Here is a 23,685-nt window from a genome sequence, read left to right on the forward strand (position 1 = left end):
GTGCGCCACGCGGGGCCCGTTATGACAGGCCACCGGATATGACTTTGAGCTGTGCTACATCAGACATAGGTTATTTGCGGGGATCGTGGAGAGAGGGGAGCAGCTGGCGTTTCTTGGGAGATTGCAAGACAGATATTAGCTCCAAAATTTCACACAGATAGGGAATATTCTGAGATTAGCAGTGTGATCTATAATCTAATAGTCATTTAGAAGTGCTATAATAAAAAAAACAAGCTGTACCTACAGACAGCAGTTGAATGAAGTGTAAAACCTCCCATGAGTTGTGTCAATCTGCCTCAACACTTTGGCAGCGTGTCCTGTTTTTATTATGGCTTATGCGGGAGATTGGGCCCCCTAGAGTCTGCGTGAAGAGCTGTCACCCACAAGCTGCCCTCTCGACGACCCCCTCCCCTTACCTTGTCCCATTTATTTTACAAACAGGTAACATAATGGAGGAACTGTGTACAGGCAGTTTAACACATCAGTTCTTCTCAGGAGAGTTTGTTGTTTCTAGGCTGCTCTCGTTCCCTTTCCATCCCAGATCCCTGGATTTAACAAGGAGTGAGCGAACTGTTGATAAAGCAGAAAGCTCTCTATGTCACGTATAGCTCAAATCATGTGTGAGCTGTCGGTGTATTTCATTAATGTATTTCAGGCTTGATGGGAGGTTGACATGATTCTTTCCATATTTGCCGAAACACGGCGGCTGGTGAACGTGTTTGAATTCCCTCCGTAAGCCATTTGAGAGAACAATTAGAGGCCTAACCTCATTTTGAAGCCACCAGCCTTAACAATTGGAAGCTGAAATTGATTAGGTATAATATGTCCCAGTGATTTGATGGCTTAATTGTTGCTATTTCACGTTGAGAACGGCTTCCAACAGCTTTCATTATGTCAAATTATTATCAAATGATCATATCAGTGGTTTCACACACTACTGCTTCCCCTGTCGTCGTAACGGCAACATAATACGCTAAATAATATCAGAGCCCCTTTGCTTATTGGAGCGTGGAATGTAATCTGAAACTTTAAATTGACTTTGCTCCGATATTGCCTTTGCTTTACGTGGTGCACACAAAGCTGTATTTACTAAGTGTGTGCGGAACTTTAAAAACACTGGTGATGAATGCGGCTTTTTAACTATTCATTGTTTGGAAGAGTTATGTCATCGTGTCGCTTTTTAATAAAATATAATTTCCTCACGGCGCGCTGGAGCCATAAAAACCAGTCAACACGTTCAAGCTGTAAGTGGCACAAGTTGAGGAGGCAGAGCTGCTCTCAGCGGCAGGCTGCAGCCCTGTGTGGTGCCTGAGGTGTGGTGACATGATGCGAGCTGACAGGTGGCACCATGGGTAACGGGGCTAAAAACTGCTGAGGCCCCGTCCTACCTCTCTGACCGACCAGTAGTACACAATCTACTCAGCCAACGCTTCTTACCGCAGCGGCATTAAAGAGTGCTGCTGGACGGTCACAGTTATGATATAGCTTCGAGTTTCGGGATGAGTCATATTAACTTGGAACTAAAGCCGAGGGCTGTTTGAGCACAGAAGGCATCTTATTTTGAAAAGATTTGAAAGGGCTGCAGGGGCAGATGTTGCATCGTGTTGATTTTGGGACTGAAGTGACTCACTGTCTCAGAGCTTTTAGACTTGAAATAACTTGTCCTGTTATGATGCAGGTGTGAAAAGGTTTAGGAACAGATTTAAAGGTCCAGTGTGTAGGATTTAGGGGGATCTATTGACAGAAATGCAATATAATATAATTGGAAAACAAGGAATCTCTGTCTTTATGTTATTGGTATGGCTCAAGAACCGCTCATCCAGTCTACTTCACACAGGTTTATTGTTGTGTACCACAGAAAGTGCAGTGATGCATTTGGTGCAGTTGGGACACACGACACGTTCAGTTTGAACCCATTTGGACAAAGAGTAAACACCGCTCTGTGTAGCAGTGGGGGCGTGGCTTCACTGCTCTGGCTTCATGGCTTTACAGATCGAAGCTGGGCTCACACATGATCCCTCTCATGTGATCTCATGGGGAAGTAGACATAAACAAAATGGACATGACACAACTTTGCAACATTTTTTTTGTGTGTGTGTGTGTGGAGAATATCAAATACGAGCCATTCAGTTTTCTTGCATTGATTTCTTTATTTTTTCCCATCAAAAGAAATGCACAGATCAGCAAAGCTACTACATACAAATGGCCATACAATAGCAATTGAATTTTTGTTCTCGTTTGAAGGTGTCCAGTAAATTCCAATGTGTCATTTTTACAGCTTGTACCTTGAACATTTTGCAGTTATGCTGCATTCAGCAAAAAAGAATCAGTCCAGTCAAACCAACGCTGTGTCTTCCATGTTGAAATGAAAAAGTCCAGCCACAATCTACACATCCGGACAGCTACTTGTTACTGCTCCAGAAAAATTACTGTACTTACATACAATAAAGAAAAAACAAAAGTTTTGCATAGCTTCATTGTAATGTAGTTACAGTACTGTAAGGCACTTCATGAAAAAAATTAGGCTTTTTTTTTAAAATCCTCTATAATAAACCTTTTTGCCACTTCATTCTAAAACATCATCTCAATATGCAAGATTACAACATCTGGAAAAAAAACCAAAAACACTTTCCCCATACCACATATTTGCGCACTATGTAAATCTACTGTACTCCCCTTCTTTTATTTTGGCATTAAGTCTCGGGTTCAACATTCTTAAAATATTGAAGTTGGGTTCTTGTGCATAATATGACTGACACATTGTCTCATAACCCCACACAACCCAGTGTTTCTCAAAAAGACCCCCCAAAAAAATTGTGCAATGATTTGGGGTTATGTGGAGTAAAAGGCAACACGCTGTCAAAAAACGAGTCCCAGAACTAAAGAACCGAAATGTCCGGGCAAGTTACGGGTCATCTCCTCGTAGACTGGCTCTGTACCAACGGTGACACTGGCACACCTGACATGAGGAGGAGACGTGTCGCTTTTTAGGATAAAAAAAAAGTTTTGTCTCGTCTCTCCTCAGGCCAGTCCGAAACATTTGTTGGGTGACTGTGTGGTGTTGTAGTCCTGCAGCTGCGTGTAGGACTACATGTTCCAGCAGCCCACTTATTACGGACCGAGGTAAAGAGGATGCATCTGCTCTATCCAAGCTGATCTTCGTATTGCTTGCGGAAGCAGTCTCCGGCTGGGAAGAAATCCCAGAGGCGCTCTTGGTACATCTTCCACACATAGGACTCCTGGAGGCAGACACCCATGGATGGACATTGATGTGTTAGTCAAAATGATAAGTAGTGTATATTTTGGTCATTTATCAGTATGTACCATAGACAGTATAAATGATAGCAACTTGTCGCTCACATGGTAGCTACGACCTAAAGCATACCCTGTCTTATCATCTGTGTCACACTAAATGGGACAATAATTTACACAACGAAGATCATGCTGGATTGAAGAAGACTCGAAACTAGTGGCTGATACCATAAACTCATTAGGAAACTGGTTAATGAGGTATGAATTAAAGTCAGAAGTTGGATCATTTTCTCGTAAGCTTACATACAATTATGTAGACACCCAATTAGTACTTGTACTTTACGTGAGTGTTTCCATTTTCTGCTACATCGTACTTACACTTCACTATATTTTGGAGGCAAATATTTTATTCACTACATTAATTTTTCAACTTCAGACAACTTCAGACAGTTCTGATGCATCAGAACCAAATGAGTGCATGTTTAAATTAACTTCTTTTACCGACAATCGATTGAGTACTTTTTCACAAGATGTTTGTGATGATGCTTTGTACAATCAGCTCTTATTTAAATTGAGCAGACAAATACAGCTCTGTAGTTTTATAAACAAAGGAAACACAGCAAGAACAGCGATTTTGCTTGGACAAACTACAATTAGATATTCCCCTTGAATCATTCGCTCACTATCTCTCTCAGTGACAGTATGATAATTGCTTCCTTGTTTTTGATTGGCTGACTCCTCAGAGAAAGGTCATTTGTGTAGAGTAATGCTGTACCTGGCCAGTGTGCTCTGTCTCATCCTTGTTGATAAGGTACATCAGGAAAAACCTTTCAGAAAAAAATGGCCAATGAGACAGAACAAAAATGTCAGACCAAAAATCTTTAACATTCTGCGGCATGATCACCTGATCATGGTTAAAAACACAGAGCAGAGAGGAGAGAAAGCAGGAAATGTCACATTCTGTGTCGCCAGGAGACAATTTCTGACGCCAGCGTCAAACAAAGTTACACTACTCAATCTCCAGCTCCATCACCGAATCACCTGTTGTTTCCCAAATCAAGTGTAAATGGCAACGGGCCGCTGTATCTCCGCGGGCATCGCGGCTTGCCAAATCATGATGAATACTGTATGAGAGCACACTATCACAAACCTATTTTCCAATAAAGTTCATGGCATTAAATAGTAATGAAGCAACATAATGAGGTCGCTCTCATATCCTCAGGCCAGCTGACTGAGAGCGCAAATGGACTGCGACTCTCTATTGTCACGGGCGTGATACAGCAACGCTGGATAAGCAGGGAGTGCAGGGGAAACACAAGGACAGATGGAAAGAATACCTGAAGGGAGCTCATGTTCTGGATCACTGGGGCTATTAGTGACTTTAGCCCTGATGCTGTGGTTATGTGCTATACCCATCACTCATGTGGTTAAATTACAGAAGAGGAGACAAAACATGCTATTGAGACATGACAATAATATGAAACACATTAAGTCTGAAAAGTCAATTTAAAGGTAATATAAAAATGCTGGAAGGTGGAATACTCACAGGTAGTTTGCCAGATTGTGCTCTTGTAAGGTGTGAGTTTCAAAGCCGTGAGGTGTTGTGTCAAAGTAGTCGTTACCGATCCCACAGATGAAACATTTAGTCTAAGGGCAGAAAATTAAAAGAAAATCAGAGCGCTATGGAGAATATAATAATGAAAGGACATCTTATAGTTGTCACTACTACTCAAACTGACTACCATTACTTAATGCCTTCTCAAATTTCTGATAAAAAAAGTTATGGTTAAGTGAGACTTTGAGATCTTTCACCCAGAACTTCATGACTTTCTGTGCCCTCTCTTGGAGTCCTAGATAGTAAATGTTTCACCTAAACTAGACTTTAATTCGCTAGCAGTTTTAACTAGATATTGCTTTTCCCCTCTGTAAATGCAATCTCTGTTCAGGACCAAAATAAAAAATGACCAAAAGTACACTCTGACCTTCATCTTGCCTGACTGACTGCTGCTCAAATGAGATGGAGAGTTCAAAAAAAACACAAAAGTAGGCCACATGTCTAAACATAAAATGTCCTAAAAGAAAAGTAATTACATTTTTTAACAGACATGTTAAAGTTAAGATGCTTACAGTCTGTAAAATATACCAGACTGAATATGATAATATGGAGATTTACAAAAATTGTTCAATTAATTCCTTACTTGTCTTTGTTATAGTGCTATGGTGCTCAATTATATGATGGTAATATGGTTTTATTTTTAGTTAACTTCATACAATAGCTTACACAATGTAGCATTTTTTTGTAGCTTTCATATGGACATACATAGAAATAAAGCCCCTGGATCATATTATGTTCCTTCAGAGGGTAAAACCCCCATCCTCAATCCCACCTGACCTTAGTACTCCATGGATTAACAACTATTGGTGGGAGTGAAATCCACTCTCACCTCCATGTCCTCTTTGACTTGTTCCTGCTGGTCTCTCAGCTCTCCAAAGGCATCGATGATCAAACCTGTCACCACAAAGACATTTCCCTGAGTATATCACATATACTGTGTCTGTGTAATTGATACGAGCACAATCTTACACCTTTCAATTTCCGCAAATACAGCAGGGAGTGTAATATAGATATACTACTGTGGTGGAGAGTATTACAAAATCTGTGAGGAATATCATTCAGTATATGCCTATACAGTAGGGTTAAGAAGGTCTGAGACCACGAGTCAAAATTTTTTAAATACAAATGATAATATCAGTTTACAGGTCATACTGATACAATTTTTATGTAGGATTGGTTTGGACAGTTGGTTTGTCAACCAATAGTATAACAGCATTGGTATTATGCAGTGTCTGTGTTTTGCCACCATGAAGAGTCTTGAGTGGAAAAAACTCGTAAAAATGGCTGATTTCTACAGGACGTGCCTAACATCAGCTAGCTATAGTTCGCAACATTTAGGTTAACCAGTGTTAACAACAAAAGTTGAATGTTAGAAAAATGCCCATGAATTTCAGAATCTCTCAGTATATGGTGTGTCCCCCTTTTGCTTTAATATCACCACACACTCGAGCTGGCATGGGCCCTATAAGTTTGAGCAAATCCTGATGACTCGTGTTATCTTAGCTTGAATTGACAGTGTTCCAAAAAGCTTCTTGTGTTGTCACAGAAAAAGCTTGGCTCTCTATGTCTTTAAGTGCCCGCGTGAATACTCAACAGGGTTGTCTACAAACATGTAGGGTCCGTGCCAGCCCAAGTGAATGCTGTCATTAAAGAAAAAGGCAAGCAGATTGGCTTGTGGTCTCAGACTGCTCTAAATAAATTCCAATATTCATTTGGAAATGTTTTCCGGAGTGGTCCTACCCTGGATGATGGCCAGGAGGATGACAATGACGAAGAAGAAGAAGGTGATGTCAAAAAGGATTCGGTAGAGCTCGTAGGGGTCACCGGCTGGATCCTCAATCTCATCCCCGATGCCCCCTCCTGCTCTCACCCCGACGTACATGTGGAATAGATAACACTGTGCAAACACAGAGGGAGGGTGAGTTCAGACCCCTTTAAGGCAGAGTTTTGGTGTCTGGGGTCAAAAATAAATGTAATGTACACTTACAGTCATCATGTCATCACACTTCATATCTGGCTCATCCTCATCCTCGCTCTTGTTGTAGAACTTCCTGAAGAAATTGAAGGCCACCACAGTGTAGAGATAGACCACAACTGCCAGCAGGCCCACTGTCAACACCAGCTGAGGAGAAACACAGGCAGCAGTCAGTAAAATGTCATGAATAACTTCCTGTCTATTTATGTACTCGGGGTGAACACACTAGACACAGCGGGGGTAAAGCCACCAGCTCCCTTTCGTTTTCTATAAAAAGCGGCGTAACCCTCACAAGGAGCACGATTGGATTGCTGGTGGCGAGAAAAGAGTACCGAGGGGAAACGCACACATCGGTTTCATCAGTTTTAACTCCTGATTTGCATGTGAACCTGGACAGCAAGGATCAGTAGACCTCGCTGGGATCGACAGTGTGATTGATCGGCCCACAGGCAGCTAAGCGTGAGAGGTGTCGGCGATTCCTTGCGGCCTCGCCATTTGGGTGTAGTTCCACCCTTGGAGATTGACATTTAATTTTGATTGCTGCCTCTGGTCAGTTGACATGAGAATCCCCGCAAGGACTGACAGTCAGAATTGGGGATAAAATTAAGGCAAGTGAGACATTTGAACTCAAATGTCAGAGGATACTGTGTGCATCTAAATTATCATGTATGCATCCTTGCCTCCTTCACTTGCATCCTTTCCTTTAGCCTTCAAATTCTATATTATGCCCATTATCAGTTTTAGCACATCTATTCATCCTTCTGTCTGATGTTCCCCCCACCTGAAAAGCACTGTCTGCTCTGATTGGTAAGCTCTCACAAGCCGAGCAGGCACTGCCCCTGATGTCTTTGCAGCCACTGCCCTGCATGCAATAAATATTTACTTAGCATCTATATCCGCTTTATTAGAAAAGACACTGAAATGCCACTTCCAACAAAATGAGACGTTCAGATCTTAAGATTTAAAATTTTGATAAGAAGATATAATATTTTTACTAGATGACAGGTTCTTGCTCAACCAGGCATCATTTTAACTCACATTATCCATAACAACATGTCGCACAGAAAGTGCAGAGAAACAGATCATTCTCCCGAGAGTTAAATGGTGAGTAACCTGGCGCCAAGGTTGTGATAACATGCACAAAAATACTGAAGCTAACAGAATTTCCAGCTGTAGGCTGTAGGTCACAGATAATAGATCATAATAAACTTTTGTGAGGCCATCAAAGCAAAATCAGACATAATTGATAGCTAACACATTCTTTTCTACAGTATTTGGCAGAGCTGACACAGGCTGGACACTCGTGTTACCCAAGATGCCATCAGTGGGGCAGGAGGATGGAAACTGTGATACAAACTGGCCTGTGGTCGCACATCAGAGAACAGACAGACAGTGGTGACTCTGCAGTGACCCCTGCTGCTTGGGAAATAGACCTGCATCCTCCTTGCCCATACCTGTTTGCCGTTGTGTGTGACGGAGGAGAGGATGGTGCGGAGGGTTTTGAACCCCATGGCGATGTCCAGCAGATGAGCGGCAAAGAAGAAGTTGTTGTAATGGCCCAGGATGGACATGGTGGTGTACCACACCAGATACAGGAACGACTGGTGAAGAAACAAGATGAGAATCCGTCTGCCCAGTAATGATATCATCAAACAACCCATGTATCTATCCATCCATGAAATCATCACTTAGCCATCCATAAAACCACAAAACAAAGTAATGAATCACCCAAAACTGTTCTGAAACTCACATTGTCTGTAAACACCACTCCCAATTTCCAGACGTGGTACTTTGTATCGATTGAGCTCAACCTGGGAAAAGACAAATGTTGATATGAGGAGCTCATATTTTCTACTTTTGCCTCTAAGGGCTTTCCAGCCTAGTGCTTGTTATCCGTCCAGTCCCTCACCATGACACCAGCGAAGCCTCCTTGGCAACGGCTTCCTCTGTCGGGTTGAAATCCAGGGCGCTCTTATCCAGCCCCAGCAGCTCTGCTATCCTCTCTGCTCCGTACAGGTCTCCATACTTTTTGATCACCTACAAACGGCGGCAAAACAGAAGCGGAGGAGAGGATGAGGATGACACTGCAGCTGACATTTAGTAAATATCACCAGATTGAGTTTGTGTGCATAACAGATAACATGCAAATTACGAGGACATGAGTCACTTACTTTACGTTTGACAAATTTATCCCAGTAGTTGTTGGGGAAGGAGCTGGTAAAAACAGAGAAAAAAAAACAACAGCATTAAACTCTTGTTTGTAAAAGACTTAGAGGTTAATGAGCGTACAGTGAATGACTCACGGCGTATTGATGACCAGTCTGTCCCACTGTCCTTTGATGTCATCATCCGACGGCTGCTCTGTGATGTAAAGGCCGGCAAACTCCAGCTTCCTCGCTATCTCTTTCTCACGTTTGAACACCACCAGGGGCACCTTGGACACAGAGGGAATTTGGCTGCATCATTAGCGCAGTAAGGGAAATAACATACAGCTACGGATGGTTAGAGATGTCGAAAAACAGACAGAATGTGTATGAAGGTGTGTTTTTGTAAAAATGTAAAAAAGCTAGCAGTGTAAACACCAACACTCCTCCAGTGCTCTGGGCTCACAGATCCAGACCACTAGTCGCACTGCTTACTCCCACATATCGCACCTTTTACACCTTTACAAGTATTATCTTGTCAGCTGGTGTCACTGTACCTTCAGGTAGTAGTATCCCACTACACACAGGAAAGATATGATCGTGTGCAGTATAGCCAGACAGCGAAGCGCCGGTGCCATGTAGCCTGTGCTCTCCTGCAGGACAAAGTACTCAAGCGCACCCTCATCCTCCTCCTCCCCTACTCTGCCGCGGCCGTTCCAGGGGTCTTCATCATCTGAGTAATCACCAGTCACCTGAGAGACAATGGGATATTTACAGGTATTTGGAAAAAGCAATAACAACAGCATTCAATCCGTACAAATTAGTATGCCTTTATTTCAAGCTTACTTTGTAGAAGAGCAGAATGAAGTTGATAGCAAAGGCAACAAAAAGTGCCAGGAAGCGGAGGTTGTAGAAGTTTCTGGCCAGGTAGTTCTGTGAAAAATAATTCCTGTATAAGTTGTATGTGCACAACAACCTGATTTATGCTATTTCAAAGGCAGCTGTGAGGGAAATATCTGACCAGCATCTTGGTCTGGTAGACCTCTAAGCCAGCAAAGAAGCTGGCCATGAAGGCCTCGGGCGGCTCTTTCTTCTGGCCGAGCCTCTTCTTCCGGGCTTTTTTCTCCTCCACTGAAGACTCCGGAGGGGACTCATCTTTGGCTTTGTCGTGGTCCTTCTTCTCACCATCTTCCGAACTGCAACAACATTTTCTCTATCAGTGACAGACGGACACATTCTGTCTACTAGAAATTCCCATCAGGCTCAGACTTAAATAACTCCTATTAAGTATCTGACGATTTTCATGATTAAAGCCCACTGATGAAGATTGTTTCTGAAATGACTTTGACAATTAACAAGAAAGACATGCCGAAGCACTCTGTGACCCTCATAAAATGTCTAAAGATGCTGAAAGAATATATGAAAAGGATTTTTATCAATGGCAGTTCCACTGTGGATGAATGCTGAATAAAATTAAGAACACTCACTCTCCTTTCTCTGAATCCGACTTGTAGTCTCCATTTGAAGCCTTCTTCTTTGCAGCCAGCTGTAACAAACACATCGTTTTGAGTATCAGTCACTTGACAGTTTTCTACCTGTTTAAAAAGGAACATCCGCGGGATTTTTCCTTAACATGCCAAATATCGTCATTTGCCCTGATTAGGAATAGATGTAACCTTGTTCAATCGGATTAACCGTGACTACCCACCTGTGCCTTTTTCTGCTTGACTGCGCTGGCGATGGATGGAGCGTCTCCCACCACCACCTCAGACACATCCCCCAGACCGGGCTCAGCGCCATGCTTTCCCTCCTTCTTGGGCTGAATGTTCAGCAGCTCAGCCATCAGGTCTGCCTCTGCTGATTCTCCCTGAGCCATCTGACCCATCTCCGCCAGCGCAGACGCTTCGTTCGCCTCCATCTTCTCTATCTCCAACACGTCACCGTGGATCCCAAACTGGGTGGGGTCTGGCATGTTGCCCAAAATGTCCGTCACCTTCATGTTCTTGGCTCCTTCAACGAGGCCGCCCCCGAACATAGTGGTCCACAAGATGTGGAAGAAGCCCCAAACCAGGCTGTAGATGAAGTGGAAGAGGCCTGTGATGATCATCCAGAAGAAGGAGAAGAAGCCTCGCACCATCTCCCTCACACTCATCTTCCTGAATTTTCTGTACTGCCGCCTCATGCTCCTCAGCGTGAGCATCTGGCGGAAGTGGCAGAGGCTCTTTCTCATAGAGATGCAGGCGACTGTAAAGGCCGAGGAGGCCTCCAGCATCACACTCTCCTCCTCCTCCTCTTCCGGGTTTTCCGCCACGCTCTGGTTGTCGTCCTCATCCTCCTCTGGACGCTCCACAGCGTCTGGCTCTGAGATCTGGGAGGCAAGCTGCATCTCGAAGATGGTGTCCTCGCAGAAGTTGACAAACAGTTCCATCTTCTCACTCTCCCCGCCTTCATTGACGACGTCGAAGATAAACTGCCGCTTTGACTCTTTCACCTGAGGCTTCTCCCACTGGGTACGACTCGACTCACTGATCTCAAAGTAGACTCTCTCGATGCGCTTGGCACCACCCATGATCTCGATGCGACCCAAGAAGGGCTCAAAATAGCTGAGGACGCTCTCGGCCAGGTTGAGGAACGTTGAGAGGCGGGCGTCGTGAGGCATGTGCTCTGAGAGATTGGTCAGCAGCACAGCTACATTAAAGCCAATGTCCTTGGCGGGTTCGTGAAATCGCTCCACAAACTGCTCGTAGTTGAACATGTCGTTCTCATCCGCCTCGGCACAGGAGAGGAGAAACTCAATCTCAGACTGGGAATACTGTTTCTGGTTCTCCATGGACTTCTGGAAATCTTTCTTCGAGATGACCCCTTTGCTCTCAGGATCATACTCCTTGAAGCTGTCTGAGGTAGTCAGGTCCTTCAACTTGAGAAACATGTCGAAGAATTTTAGGATCATCTCCACGTTGCTAGAAGATTCAACCAAGGTGTCCACCATCTGTTTGCCAATAGTGCCATTGACAACATTACCTGTGTCACAGTGGAGAGGGAGACCAAGGGAAAGTTTGTCAGTCCACGGAGTAACAAGCAGCACTCTTCATGCAGATTAAACAAAGCTGCTTTAGGAAATATTTGATTACGTCAGAACAGATGATTAAGCTAACAAGTCTGTTTAATGAGAGTCATAAAAGAGACAATATCCATGCAAGCTAATCCCACTGGCGCAGCTCTTATGGTGTCAGCAAGTGTTCAAAGAGTAAACCTTCAAGAAGAGAGAGCATCATGACGATCATGTCCTTCTGCAGATCCAGTAGCTCCTTCAATAAATCAATCTGACTGGAGTCCTGTTAGAAGACAAAAAACTTGAAACCTTGTGACTAACACTATATCACACAGACTCCCTGTAAGGATACAACCACCCCGTCTAATATCCCTGAGAGATCAAGGCTGCCTCAGATAGCGGGGACCCACAACGGCCCTGCCGGGGGCCCAGAAGGGCCTTCTAGGTAACATCCATCCATCAGCACCAGGGTTAATGTTATTTTACTGTCTCGGAGCAGATGGCTAGGTCAGTCTGACTCATTTAGGCCCTCTCTGGAGCCCGTATGCAGCATGCCATAAATCTGCGGCGTACCTCGCTACGCTAAATTCAAACCTCTCCACCTGTGCCCTCCTTCATCCCGGCTTCTACCGTCAGACCGAGCCTTTTCCTGATGACCATGAGATAAGGTTAGGCGGCTGGATTTTATCCCATTTCTTGCTTATTGGGCATGGAGGAAATATCATAGATGGGAGTCATACATCATATAGCTGAGTGGAATGTTGAATGCTATTGTACTGCAGTAGCCCGAGGTTATCCTTGAGCCTGGAGAGACCTCTAGTGGCTACAGATATTTTAAGTTTCTGTGCCTAATGAAGAGAAACACCACTGGTAGATAAAGTGATTTAAATGTAACTTAAGTAGAGGAACATTAGTTTTCTCAGGAGAATGAGATAAGATATTACTAGTAAAAATGTAATTATAGTTTATTATATATTCTTAATACTAGTGGGTTATTATCAATAATGTAAGGATGTATAAGCAGAATTCAGGGACATATGGGAGCCAAATAATAAAGAGGCATACCATAAAATCTCTTGTACGGTATATGTCTTAACTTTAACATTAACCACCTGGCCTCAAGGTTACATTTCGGCTTATAGATTCAAGTGAACCATGTTTCAGTTCCAGCAGGCTCTCTCTGGCTCTCATCATACCTCCCTCTTTCTCTCCCCATAATCCCTTTCTACATCGTCACACTAAAACTGTCCAATAAAGACAAAAAGCATTTAATCTAGTAGCTGATTTAGTGGAGCTAATTTTAACCACTTTATATACCAAATCTATAATTCAGCATCATTCTTCCCCATGTATAATCTTGTTCTAAAGTAACGACACTGTACAGTAGCTGTCAAATGAATAAAGTGGATTAAAAAGGACAAGATACAAAAAAAAAGGTACAAATAGATCACAATTGTACTTGCACAGTAAAACTAGATAGCAGCAACACCACTTTATTGCAGACAAAAGTACTTGCCTGAGATAACTTCATCTGCATGTTGGCAAAAACATGCAGGAAGCCCACCACCGCGTCCCACAGCCTGCTGTGAGCCAGACTCTGCTGGTTCCCAACACACGGACCCTGCAGATAATCACACAGCGTCAAAATCAATCTTTTCTAAGCCCAAGATTTTAATTAGAACTTGTTGTGGCACAGTGTGTTGTGGTACCTGTATATACTCAGTTAAGGAGTTGAAGACCTGCTTGGCCACGGCCAGCGCTCTGGAGAAGTTCCTCTGACCTGCCTCGTCTATAATGTCCTTACCAGAGTAGTACCAGTAGAAATCACTGATGGACTCCTGACAGAAGGGAGGATACATTTTTTCAAGCAAACACTGTCAAACATTTGCTGGTTCCAGCTTCTTAAATGTAGCGATCTGTTGTTTTTATTTGTGCATTTGACAGTTGATGTAGAGTCTTGGGGTTTTTCATAATGTTGGTCGGACAAACAAGTGATTTTTGTCAATTTGAATACTAAAACTTTTGGTAGTTGGAAATTGTGATGCATTTTTTTTTTTTTTTTCAAAATTTTAAAAATAAGTTGTGAAAGTAAAGCTCTAAAGGAAATGATTTAGCACATAAGAGCTTCCATATGTACCATGTACATGTTTATGTACCATCTATCTGACTGAAGTTAGCATGCTAACCTGCTAGCACTAGCCCATCCTGTCTTATCATACTCAACAATCTCCTCCTGACAACATCATATCATACCTGGAGTCTTAGCAGGTAGTCTACAGTACTAATGATGATGTTGACTGTAGTCGTGTTCCCTGTCTGAGTCCTCAGGAAGTTCTGAAAATCTAAAACAGATGTTAAAATAAGATCACTGGCTGTAGAGACGTACATGGACACAACCCAGCCCGCTCACTCGCTTAGAGTCGTGCATCTCCTTTAATTCTGGTTTATGGAAATGTGTCCACCTACCATTGTTGTGGCCCTCACAGAGAAGCTGCAGAAACCTAAAGAGATCCTTAGTGAACTCATCATCCTGCAGTACCTTGGAACCTGAGGACAGGAAATGAGATTAACTGTCCCTTTCAGTGGCAAGAAGGTCAGAGACCCATCATTTTTAATGTCAGTACAGGCATAAGGGCTTGCATAGCTTTCACTTCCTCATAAAGCTGCTGTCTAGTCGTCAAAGGGCATTAAATTATGTGCACTATAGTCGGGGTTCAGAACACACAGACAAGGTATAATGCATCATTTCACAAAATTAAAAAAGGGTTTATAATAGGAGTAAAACTGATCTTTATCGTCTAACGCCAGCAAAGCTTTGTTGGAACGTACAATCAAAGCTTTGGGAGATTGTATTTCTTATTACACGCTGGTTAGTATTGTTAAAATTAAATTGAAATAAAAAAGGTCCCACACAAATGACAAGCACTGACTTCTTACAAAAGAAAGTGTAAGGAAAAGTGGAGAGATTTGAGTCAGTTTGGGGTACCTGACCCTGGACTGAACAATCTATCCAGATGTCAGAAGAGCATGCATGCGTTCCTTCAGTCCAAGGTACAAAAGAAGGTGGTTGTATTGCATTCAGGGCAAGGGAGGAGGCGCGGGAAAAGGAGGAGGAGGAGGAGGAGGAGGAGGAGGAGGGTGGGGGATGGGGGAGAGGTGGGGGAAGGGGCTGAACGGAGAGCAATCAAGATGTCAGCATTGCATAGAATGAGTAGAATCTAAACCATGTATTTACCCCGCTCACTCACGTTGACTGCGACCGATGAGATAAAAAACATGATCAGAGGGAAAACAAACAAACAAACAAAACAAAAAGCAGACATAAGCAAAGGAGAAGACATTGATATTCAATCAGAAGAAGTAGGAACAGGAGAGAATGATAGCGCTATAGATATATCTTTACATACTCACACTGATTTGCGACACTGACATGCGGCTACCATTGAACAAAGCCTTAGAAGTACAGTCTGCACGCTGGGGCAGGTGTTTAGACTACAGAGTACCAAACAGTTACCATCACTTATGCCTGAGCTTATGAAGTGGAAATGGGCTGGAATATGCATGAGAAAAATATATTCATATACTGTATGCTACCCATCAGATCAAATAGAGAACTCTGATTCAATGTGGATTTTCATGTGGATATGACTGTGAGTGCTTTTTACGTGGCAGACAAAGGCCGAGACAGGACTTAGACATACAGTAGCACAGGTTTACCTGCATGACGATGACGTACAACATGACACATGAGACACGTGACGTGGAGATGGGCTCGTAGAACAGACTAAAGAGTAGGTTTTTTGTTGAGCTAATGCCGCGCCGTTTGTCCGGCAGCCTGGCTAAAAAACAAATGGCGCCATGAGGCTGAATGAGACACATCATGTCACTTGCGCTTTGACTTGGGCTGTGGTGAAGAAGGTGGTCCATCTGCTGCACAAATAAAGCTAAAGATTTCATATAATGTGTTTCATTTAATTTCTGAGATAGTCTCAGATCAGCATTTAACAACAAAACAGTATAACTGTAATACTGAGGTTCTGTCTGTGCTGCGCTTTTTATTACAGAGCATAAAATAATACTATGGCGCAGATATTGACTTGCATATATTTAATTCAGTGCCACAATAATATACCATGCGCTGCTTTGCATCAGCTTGATTTAAAGTCTCCTGGAAGAGGACGAATCAATCACTTATACCGTTGACTGTTTACCATGTTTATTATCCTCACTTACTTGATCCTTCTTCGGTAACCATCCCCAGACCTTCGGCTTTATTTTGCCTTTCAAAAGCATTCAAATCGAGGACACTGTGGAACAGAAAAGACAGGGTCTGACTTATGGTTCATTTATGTTCTATATTCTGTATTTCTTCACGCTACATCCTATATAGCTGTACACGTCCATTATAAGGTACCCTGTGGAGTAGAGAAGACATATGCTTGCAAATAAACACGAATGTTAACAGTGCAGTTTTCAAACTTTTAAGAAAAATCTGATTTGCAAATGCTTTAAGACAAAATGGAATGATCATGTTTGTCAGACCTAAAGAGTACACAGAATGCATTTTTGGAAAGAAACACTGAATTTAAAGAGAGCAGAGCTCCACAGAGAACCTTTTAGTTGAAGACACTTTGACTGACTGTCAGCTGACCTTTCTGTGTATAATTGGTGGAGTTACCCTTTAAACAGCAGTTGAGAAATAAAAACATAAATCTACTTTTGGCTTCATTACCTGCAAGACATCATCAGTCCAGACAAACTTTTGAAAAAGCCAACATCTCTCTTTTCCTTCAGGTAGTCCAGCATTTTCTGCATGAAGATAAAAGCACAGTGAATACTAGCCCGATGCTGTTTACGATACAAATTCTGCATGCTGACTGAAGCGTACCTGCTGTACCAGAATGTTTCCCCCGTTGAGGATGGAGATGCCTAGCTTGAGGGTGAAAGTCACGATAGCACCAAGTCGACCTGAAGAGCGCAGAATCTAATATTTAACAGCTGCTGTACTACTGGTGGAAGTTATCGGAGGGTGGACAGATGATTGTGTGTTTTCTTACCTTTGCTGGCACTGATCATCTGAAGCACCATCTCTGCCGCTCCGCGATCGTGTAGTCTGGCTTGCTGGTACAGCATCTTTTGCTTCTCCATTTCCTTTTCCTGTGTTGAATATGATAGGCAAACAGATTTCTCTGGGTTTGAACATTTGGCATAGTTTAGGTACACAGCTCAACAGAAAATATAAAAAGGGTCTAGTCTTTTTAGGCTGTTAAGTGCAGAATTTCTACATACTAGATTTTTAACATTAATGTAAACAATGTAGGTTTCAAACTTGTTCAAATTTTTTACAGATACACAAAGATACACACAGTGTGTTCTGGTAAGAAACGCTGAATGTAAACAGACACTAGGTTTATTTACAACAAAACTCCACAGGGCACCTGTGAGTTGGGGGACTCTCAAGAGACACTTCAAATCATAATGATTAAAAATGATAACAGGATGAGCAAAACATCTGAATGTTAAACGACAACGTAAGTGAAAGGCAGATGAGTCGCACTGGGAAATCAACGGCACCTCAAACGTTTTCTCCTTTCCTTCCTCGTCTTCCTCTTCATCACCTTCAGCACAGCTCTGAAAGACAGAGCAGGGTGTCAAACCTGCAATATTTTGCTGTACAGTATGCTCTCAAGTGAAAGCAATTTTGAGAATGAGAATGAAGTACCTTTGCCATCATATCTGCATATGCAATGTACAGGGGATCCTCTTCTATAGAACTAACAAGAAAGAAGATGAACATCTGGTGGTTAAACCTTGTTGTGATGCAATATATGTAAAGTAACCAGCAGAACGACAGAGAAACAAAATAACTGCTTGTGTTTCTCTCCTCATCTGAAATATTTGCTGATGATTTAGCTTAATGCAGCTCTTTATTAGCTAAGATGCAGGCCAAAACTATTATGGAGCACAGATGGAGCAAAGCGCCGGCGCCAGGTGGCCAGGAGTGTGTGACACTGGAGTTGTGTGTTCACCTGCACTCAGTCAGAGCGTTGTGGCTGAAGTGGAGAATGAGCTGGTGAAGCGGGTCCGGCTGCTTTCTGACCTCCTCCTCCTCCTCTTCCTCCACTTTGGGCTGCGTTTTCTAGACAAAGTCATACAAGTAAATGCCGGAGCTCGGGGCGTGTGCCGCAATCAGCTACAAAGTGCAGTTAGTCTACATCACTTACCTCAGGAGAATCAGGTTGTATCAGAAAACAGGCAGCAATAGGATACACTGACAACATGCAGGCTAGAAACCAAGAGCACAAGCATGGACACACACATATGCGGGCACACACACTTAGGGCGGATGATGTTCAGCAGGATTAAAAGGTGGCGAATGGAGTTAAGCATGACTCTCCATGAACTCTTTTCACACGTTATCATGGACTCCCTATGATAAACCGCTCGTGACAGCAGGCACAGTGGAACTACTTCTCTGTGGGGTTTTGCTGCGAGTGTGTGTGTCTGCTAAAAGTTCTCCATCTGTGGCAGTCTAAACTTTTTTATGTGGTGCCCTGTGGCTTTCATTTCAAGTAATGTGGAGAAGATGTGACTGTTAAAAGGGCCAAGCAAAGACGAGATTTTCAAAATAGTTGTATTAATTCAAATCTTTATCTCCATTTCATTATTGAAAATGAGAGAAGAGAAAGAAAAAAGAAAAAAAAACACCCACTGGCACAGTGGGGTTTGTGGAGTTCCAGCATGCCTTCATGATTGTCTCCAGACAAGAAAACTTAATTTGTTACACTATTCCATGAATCCTTGAAGCAAATTTAATCAAGCTAGGCATATTGTGCTCTAAATTATCATGGGCTACGAAGTGCAAAATATTTCTGAAACACTCTTGTGAAGTTGTTAAGAAAGGTGTGTTTCTTTTACTTTCCCTACACACTCAATGCATGATTGTGATGATTCATGACTGTTAATGTTTTAAGAAAGACGTCACAACTTTCTGAAATGTCATTGGTAAGTCGAAGCATCGTGGCAGGATGCTGACTTACCGAATGCTGGATGGGACGACGTGGTAAAAATACACCAGCTGGCTCTGACATCAGCGGTGATGTCATGCTTGCGACAAAAAATGGGTATCGAGCTGAAAAAACACCGTGTGGATGACTGGGTGCGGCCCGGTGGTAACGTGGTGGGGTTGGGACGCTTTCAAGCACTTTAAACAATGACACATCGGAGGAAGGCGGTGCTGACGGGGCGACCATTAGCTTCCCACAGCACATGGGTACCAACAAGAGGGCACGGCTGGGACGACACAAGTACTTACTGCAAGATCCTGCACTAGCTTCTCCTCAAAGGAGTACTCCTCTGTTTCTATCCATATTCTCTGATAGGCCAGGAGGAAGAGGTTAATAGAGCGATGCCTAAGGAAGGGTGAGAGGAGACCAGCCTGGGTTAGACAGGAGCGGAGCAAAGGAGGGGAGAAGTGTCTTTAGGCGAGGTTAATGCTGGTTAGTTTTGGGTGCTGGCACATCCAACTGGTCACCTGAGAGGAAATGTTGTTCATAAATACAGAGCTGTGATGTATATGCTATCTAACAGGCAGTAGAAAAAAATCTATGATGTAAGTACACGTTTCTGCACATCACCAACAGTTAAAGGAATATTTTGACATTTAAGGAATTGTACTTATTTGCCCTCTTGCAGAGAGTTAGATGAGAGGACAAATGCAAATCTCATGCCTGTAAATGACGTATAAAGCTACAGCCAGGAGACAATTAGCTTAGTTGCAAAGATTGAAAGCAGGTGGACACATTTAGTGCAGCTCTGTCCAAAGGTGATAAACAGTGAAAAACAACAGAAATATACTAAAGCTCATCTGTTTAGGTACAAATTAAACAAACAGAAATGACTGCCCTTCTGCCTGTTTCTAGCCCGTATGCGAAGCTAAACTAACTGCCTGCTTGGTTAGGCTTCATATTTTGCATACAGGCAGGAGAGCAGTCTCAGTAGCTACATTTACATGCACACTAATTTTCCAGTATCAATCTGCATATGACGATATTCTACATTAGATATTGGTCATACAAACAGTAAATTCTGTTTGTATAATCTGCAACAGACATTATTTACAATGTAGCTTATTATGCTGATTAAATTCAGGTTCTAATAGCATTCTTTACAAATGTATACAGAATAAGCGTCTCAATTAGGGTTTTTAAATCACGGATGCGTTGCACACAAATCAACCCCAAGGCTGGGGTAGATATGCATGCTTAAAGAAAAACACACATTTCTTGTCAGAAGGAGAAAGACTATTTACTATATACCAGAGTATATAATGACAGACTTGGGTAAGAACAAGTTTTTGGCCATGCACCAAAGATTATTAGTGGAATATACATGTTAATTAGACAGCGAAGCAGCAATAATATAGCTGTGTTCAGAATAAGGACAAAAACCTGAACACTTGTGCATGTCAGTGTAATCAGTCTTCTCGTCTAACCTCCAGCAAGAAAGCAATTCACAAAAATGTCCCTAATTCCTTCAAAGCACCTCATCTGCATAACTTTACCAATGTGAACCAGTGGAAAAACCAGCAGGAAAATCTGAATGGGAGTTAAATCTGTGGCACACACAGTGCCTGGAGGAGAAGGAGGGGTAGTTAAGAGAGATATGCAAAGTCGTACAGTAGCAACACTGGGTCAGCACTACGTTACCGTCAGCATGGAGAGCAGACTGTCATAGTCTGTGTTCTCATGCATTATCTCCAGCCAAATATGTCGGTAGGCATTCAGGAAGTAATTATTATTTGTGTGCCTGAGGGAAGGAGGTACAATAGAGTGTGACACTGAGGAGAGAACAAAGGCTGAACAGAGAGACAACAGAGAAAAGATGACATCTGAATGCGTGAAACTCGACATTTATCCAGAAGCTCAAACGCAAATCCATTACCCGAAACAAAAACAATCAATTGTGCGCACACTGTAAATACTGTCTAATAATAATTAACTCTGATGTGTCATATTTCACTGTCAACGACTCTGGATAAATGAGTCATGCTGTCAGGGAGGCGGGCGGTATCGCCTGAGCACATATTGAAGATGGCCACCTCCAGGTTGGGCCTCATAATTGTTTTCCTCCCTACTGTAGCTCTCTGCCTGACTTCCTGTGATTGAGTTACAGAGCAGCAGGGCATGAAATTGCTAGTGTCCCTTTTTTTTTCCCCTCCTCCTTGATAACAGCTGCGGGCCAGACATTTGTCCTACAAATGCAGGGAGGGAGGCTGTGCATTAATGCAGGGTCAGAACCCAGGAAGAGAGAAACGAGAGTTGTGAGTCAGACAGAAGAAGAAGAGAGTGTGGTGGTATTGGGCCAGCAAACACAGAGGTGATGTCGCAACACTCGCCACACAGTCTCCCATCTGTTAGTTGTACCGAGGGGAGCCTCTCTGGTGCTGAATGTGTGGTGTCATCCAGGAATCATCATAATGCGGCTATTTAGCATGATTTCAGGCTAAAAACAGCTCAACAAGGACGTGGAGGCTGAAGGTGTAATGTATACCGTCGTACCTCGGGAGATTATAAAGTGGAGCCATGCGGAAGCAGGCGACGACTGCTCGCTTCCTCTGCTTTGAAAGTAACTTCTGCCACACACACTTCTTGGATCTCAGTGGCTGCTCCACCTGATGAGAATAGAAGGAGATTACGTGATTAATCAACACATTTTCTATCAGGTAAACCTGAGAAAAAAAACTGTCTCTGATAACTGAGAACTGCTGTTTTCATGAGGTTTTTTTTTTTTTGCTTAGTGCCAGTAGGGTTTTTTGTTTTTTATTTTTTTCTTGCGGTGACTCATCTGACTGTGCATAAGGGAAAGGTGATGTGCAGGAGAAAGCCCAGTGCAACTTTGCTGTGGAGGATCACTGCAAATTGTTTCAACACTGATGTCATATCTAAGATGTAGGTTTGCTTTTCTTTTTGGCTGAACCAACCAAAGAAAAACGAAAAAGATTGCTTCCATGAATTGCAAAAGCTTTCATTATGTGCTGTGATGAATGGAGAATTAAAATGTGTCCTGCCCAGTGATGGCCCAAACAGCCCACTTACACTCGACCCAAATGCAGCAATAAATTGCGGTCAGCATGTGGTTCAGATCAGGTAGTCACAACATAGGTACTACTGTAATGACACAGCACTGGGACCTGGGCCAGAATAGCGACAGCTATAGCTGGCTAAAATATTGCACCCATGTTCTGACTGCCAGGTCTGGACCACCTGGGGACCATAATGCATTGCTGTACTTGCTGTACAGTGTACAGTAGTGGGCTGCAGTGAACAATTTCTGGGATTTTGGGGGCGTGTTAACATCACATTGGGCAATAAAATGTAACATCACTGGTCTTTGTTGGCATATTGAAAGTGCCATCAGCTGTATGTTTTTGAATCAATAACCCCTAAGTGTCACTCGCGGTTCATAATATGTTATGCATATACAGTATAAATGTTTGAGGCCGACCTGCTCCAGATTGAAGACGGCAGCAGAGATCCTCTGGATACGGTCCACCACTCTGTCAGGGTCTGGAGGCCCTTCACTTCGCATCGCTACGTCCTTGTACAGGTTTAGCTGCCACCTCACTGCAGGGTCCTCCGACTGAGAAGGTGTCACAAAGAAACATGTTAAATAAAGTATTTTAGAGCCCAACCAATGCCTGAATTTTTGGAGCTGATGCTGGTTTTAGGAAGTGAAAAAAAAATTTATATATAAACACATTTTTTGCAATGATTTCTCAAACATTTGGGACAAAGATGTCTAACAGAGGCTGGATATTTTAGACTAACAGTAACCTTTAGTGTCTGAAGGCCTGCATGGAAACAGTAAACTTAACTGGGGATCTTATAATTAAGAAAATATCCCTAACATAATCTGTTAGAAAACAGAAGAAAAAGTTTTCAAATCAGTGCATATCAGATAAAATATATGCAAATACAATACATCTGTGCTAGGAAAAAAATATTGGCTGATAGCATTGGTCAGGCCATACAATATATACAGCCTCTGGAAGCTTGTAACCCCTTACAGTCATGATATCAATTCAGAAATGCTCACCTTTTCTCGAAGATGCAGATTCTGCCGAATATGATCTTTGACCTCTTCGTCTGTGTCTCTCTATCAAACAAAAGCAAGAACAGGGACACAAACATGTATGTAGCCACTGAGTGTACCTGCTCGAGCGTAAGTACACTTTATAGTCACATGAGGTATTGTCTCACCAGGAGGTAGCGAGTTTTGGCTAGAGAGATGAGCTCCTGGTCACCCGGTGTACACATGTTGAGGCCGATTGGCAGCATCTTCTTCAGAGCGGCCACGATCAGCGAGGTCTGGATAGAGTAGAACTCGCCACGTCTTTTCTTGTGTCTCCTCTCCTGGTCTTGTCCCCCAGACTTAAAAAAAAAAAATCATGATAACACCTTCAGACAACACAAAGTGGTGAATTTAAAAAAAAAAAAAGCTTTGTCGGCTTAATAAGCTGCTTTTGAGGTACTTCATTATATTGTCCGATATTTGCTGTATTTAATGTTGCACCAAAGCACTTCCTCTCAACTTCTAACTTGATACCTTACCAGTATTTCATTGGAGCATACTTCACAGTGGGAGC

At 42.8% G+C, this 23,685-nt stretch overlaps 1 protein-coding gene across 4 annotated transcripts in view; it reads right to left on the reverse strand.

Moving 5' to 3' along the window:
* Nucleotides 1–2,136: 2,136 nt before the first annotated feature.
* Nucleotides 2,137–23,685, reverse strand: part of LOC119005103 (ryanodine receptor 3-like) — a 112,053-nt gene continuing 90,504 nt past the window's right edge. For 2 of the 4 annotated variants that reach the window (XM_037072593.1, XM_037072592.1), the window contains 34 exons: nt 23,300–23,470; nt 23,136–23,195; nt 22,545–22,679; nt 21,599–21,711; nt 19,354–19,450; nt 18,068–18,177; nt 17,761–17,812; nt 17,613–17,669; nt 17,096–17,195; nt 16,927–17,006; nt 16,771–16,847; nt 16,272–16,345; nt 15,274–15,291; nt 14,505–14,585; nt 14,292–14,380; nt 13,748–13,876; nt 13,555–13,659; nt 12,240–12,321; nt 10,695–12,007; nt 10,474–10,532; nt 10,008–10,182; nt 9,833–9,919; nt 9,544–9,738; nt 9,146–9,276; nt 9,014–9,056; nt 8,752–8,879; nt 8,593–8,653; nt 8,297–8,443; nt 6,855–6,989; nt 6,608–6,764; nt 5,697–5,761; nt 4,799–4,899; nt 4,028–4,079; nt 2,137–3,239 (listed from right to left, as the gene is read on the reverse strand). In XM_037072593.1, the coding sequence (XP_036928488.1) occupies nt 3,144–3,239; nt 4,028–4,079; nt 4,799–4,899; nt 5,697–5,761; nt 6,608–6,764; nt 6,855–6,989; nt 8,297–8,443; nt 8,593–8,653; nt 8,752–8,879; nt 9,014–9,056; nt 9,146–9,276; nt 9,544–9,738; nt 9,833–9,919; nt 10,008–10,182; nt 10,474–10,532; nt 10,695–12,007; nt 12,240–12,321; nt 13,555–13,659; nt 13,748–13,876; nt 14,292–14,380; nt 14,505–14,585; nt 15,274–15,291; nt 16,272–16,345; nt 16,771–16,847; nt 16,927–17,006; nt 17,096–17,195; nt 17,613–17,669; nt 17,761–17,812; nt 18,068–18,177; nt 19,354–19,450; nt 21,599–21,711; nt 22,545–22,679; nt 23,136–23,195; nt 23,300–23,470 (4,575 nt within the window). In that variant the 3' untranslated portion in view covers nt 2,137–3,143. The remainder of the gene's footprint in view (nt 3,240–4,027; nt 4,080–4,798; nt 4,900–5,696; nt 5,762–6,607; nt 6,765–6,854; nt 6,990–8,296; nt 8,444–8,592; nt 8,654–8,751; nt 8,880–9,013; nt 9,057–9,145; nt 9,277–9,543; nt 9,739–9,832; nt 9,920–10,007; nt 10,183–10,473; nt 10,533–10,694; nt 12,008–12,239; nt 12,322–13,554; nt 13,660–13,747; nt 13,877–14,291; nt 14,381–14,504; nt 14,586–15,273; nt 15,292–16,271; nt 16,346–16,770; nt 16,848–16,926; nt 17,007–17,095; nt 17,196–17,612; nt 17,670–17,760; nt 17,813–18,067; nt 18,178–19,353; nt 19,451–21,598; nt 21,712–22,544; nt 22,680–23,135; nt 23,196–23,299; nt 23,471–23,685) is intronic. The other 2 variants (XM_037072595.1, XM_037072594.1) reach the window with 1 other exon arrangement.

Source organism: Acanthopagrus latus, chromosome 16 (genome assembly GCF_904848185.1).
Source record: "Acanthopagrus latus isolate v.2019 chromosome 16, fAcaLat1.1, whole genome shotgun sequence".
Taxonomy (NCBI): Eukaryota; Metazoa; Chordata; class Actinopteri; order Spariformes; family Sparidae; genus Acanthopagrus; species Acanthopagrus latus.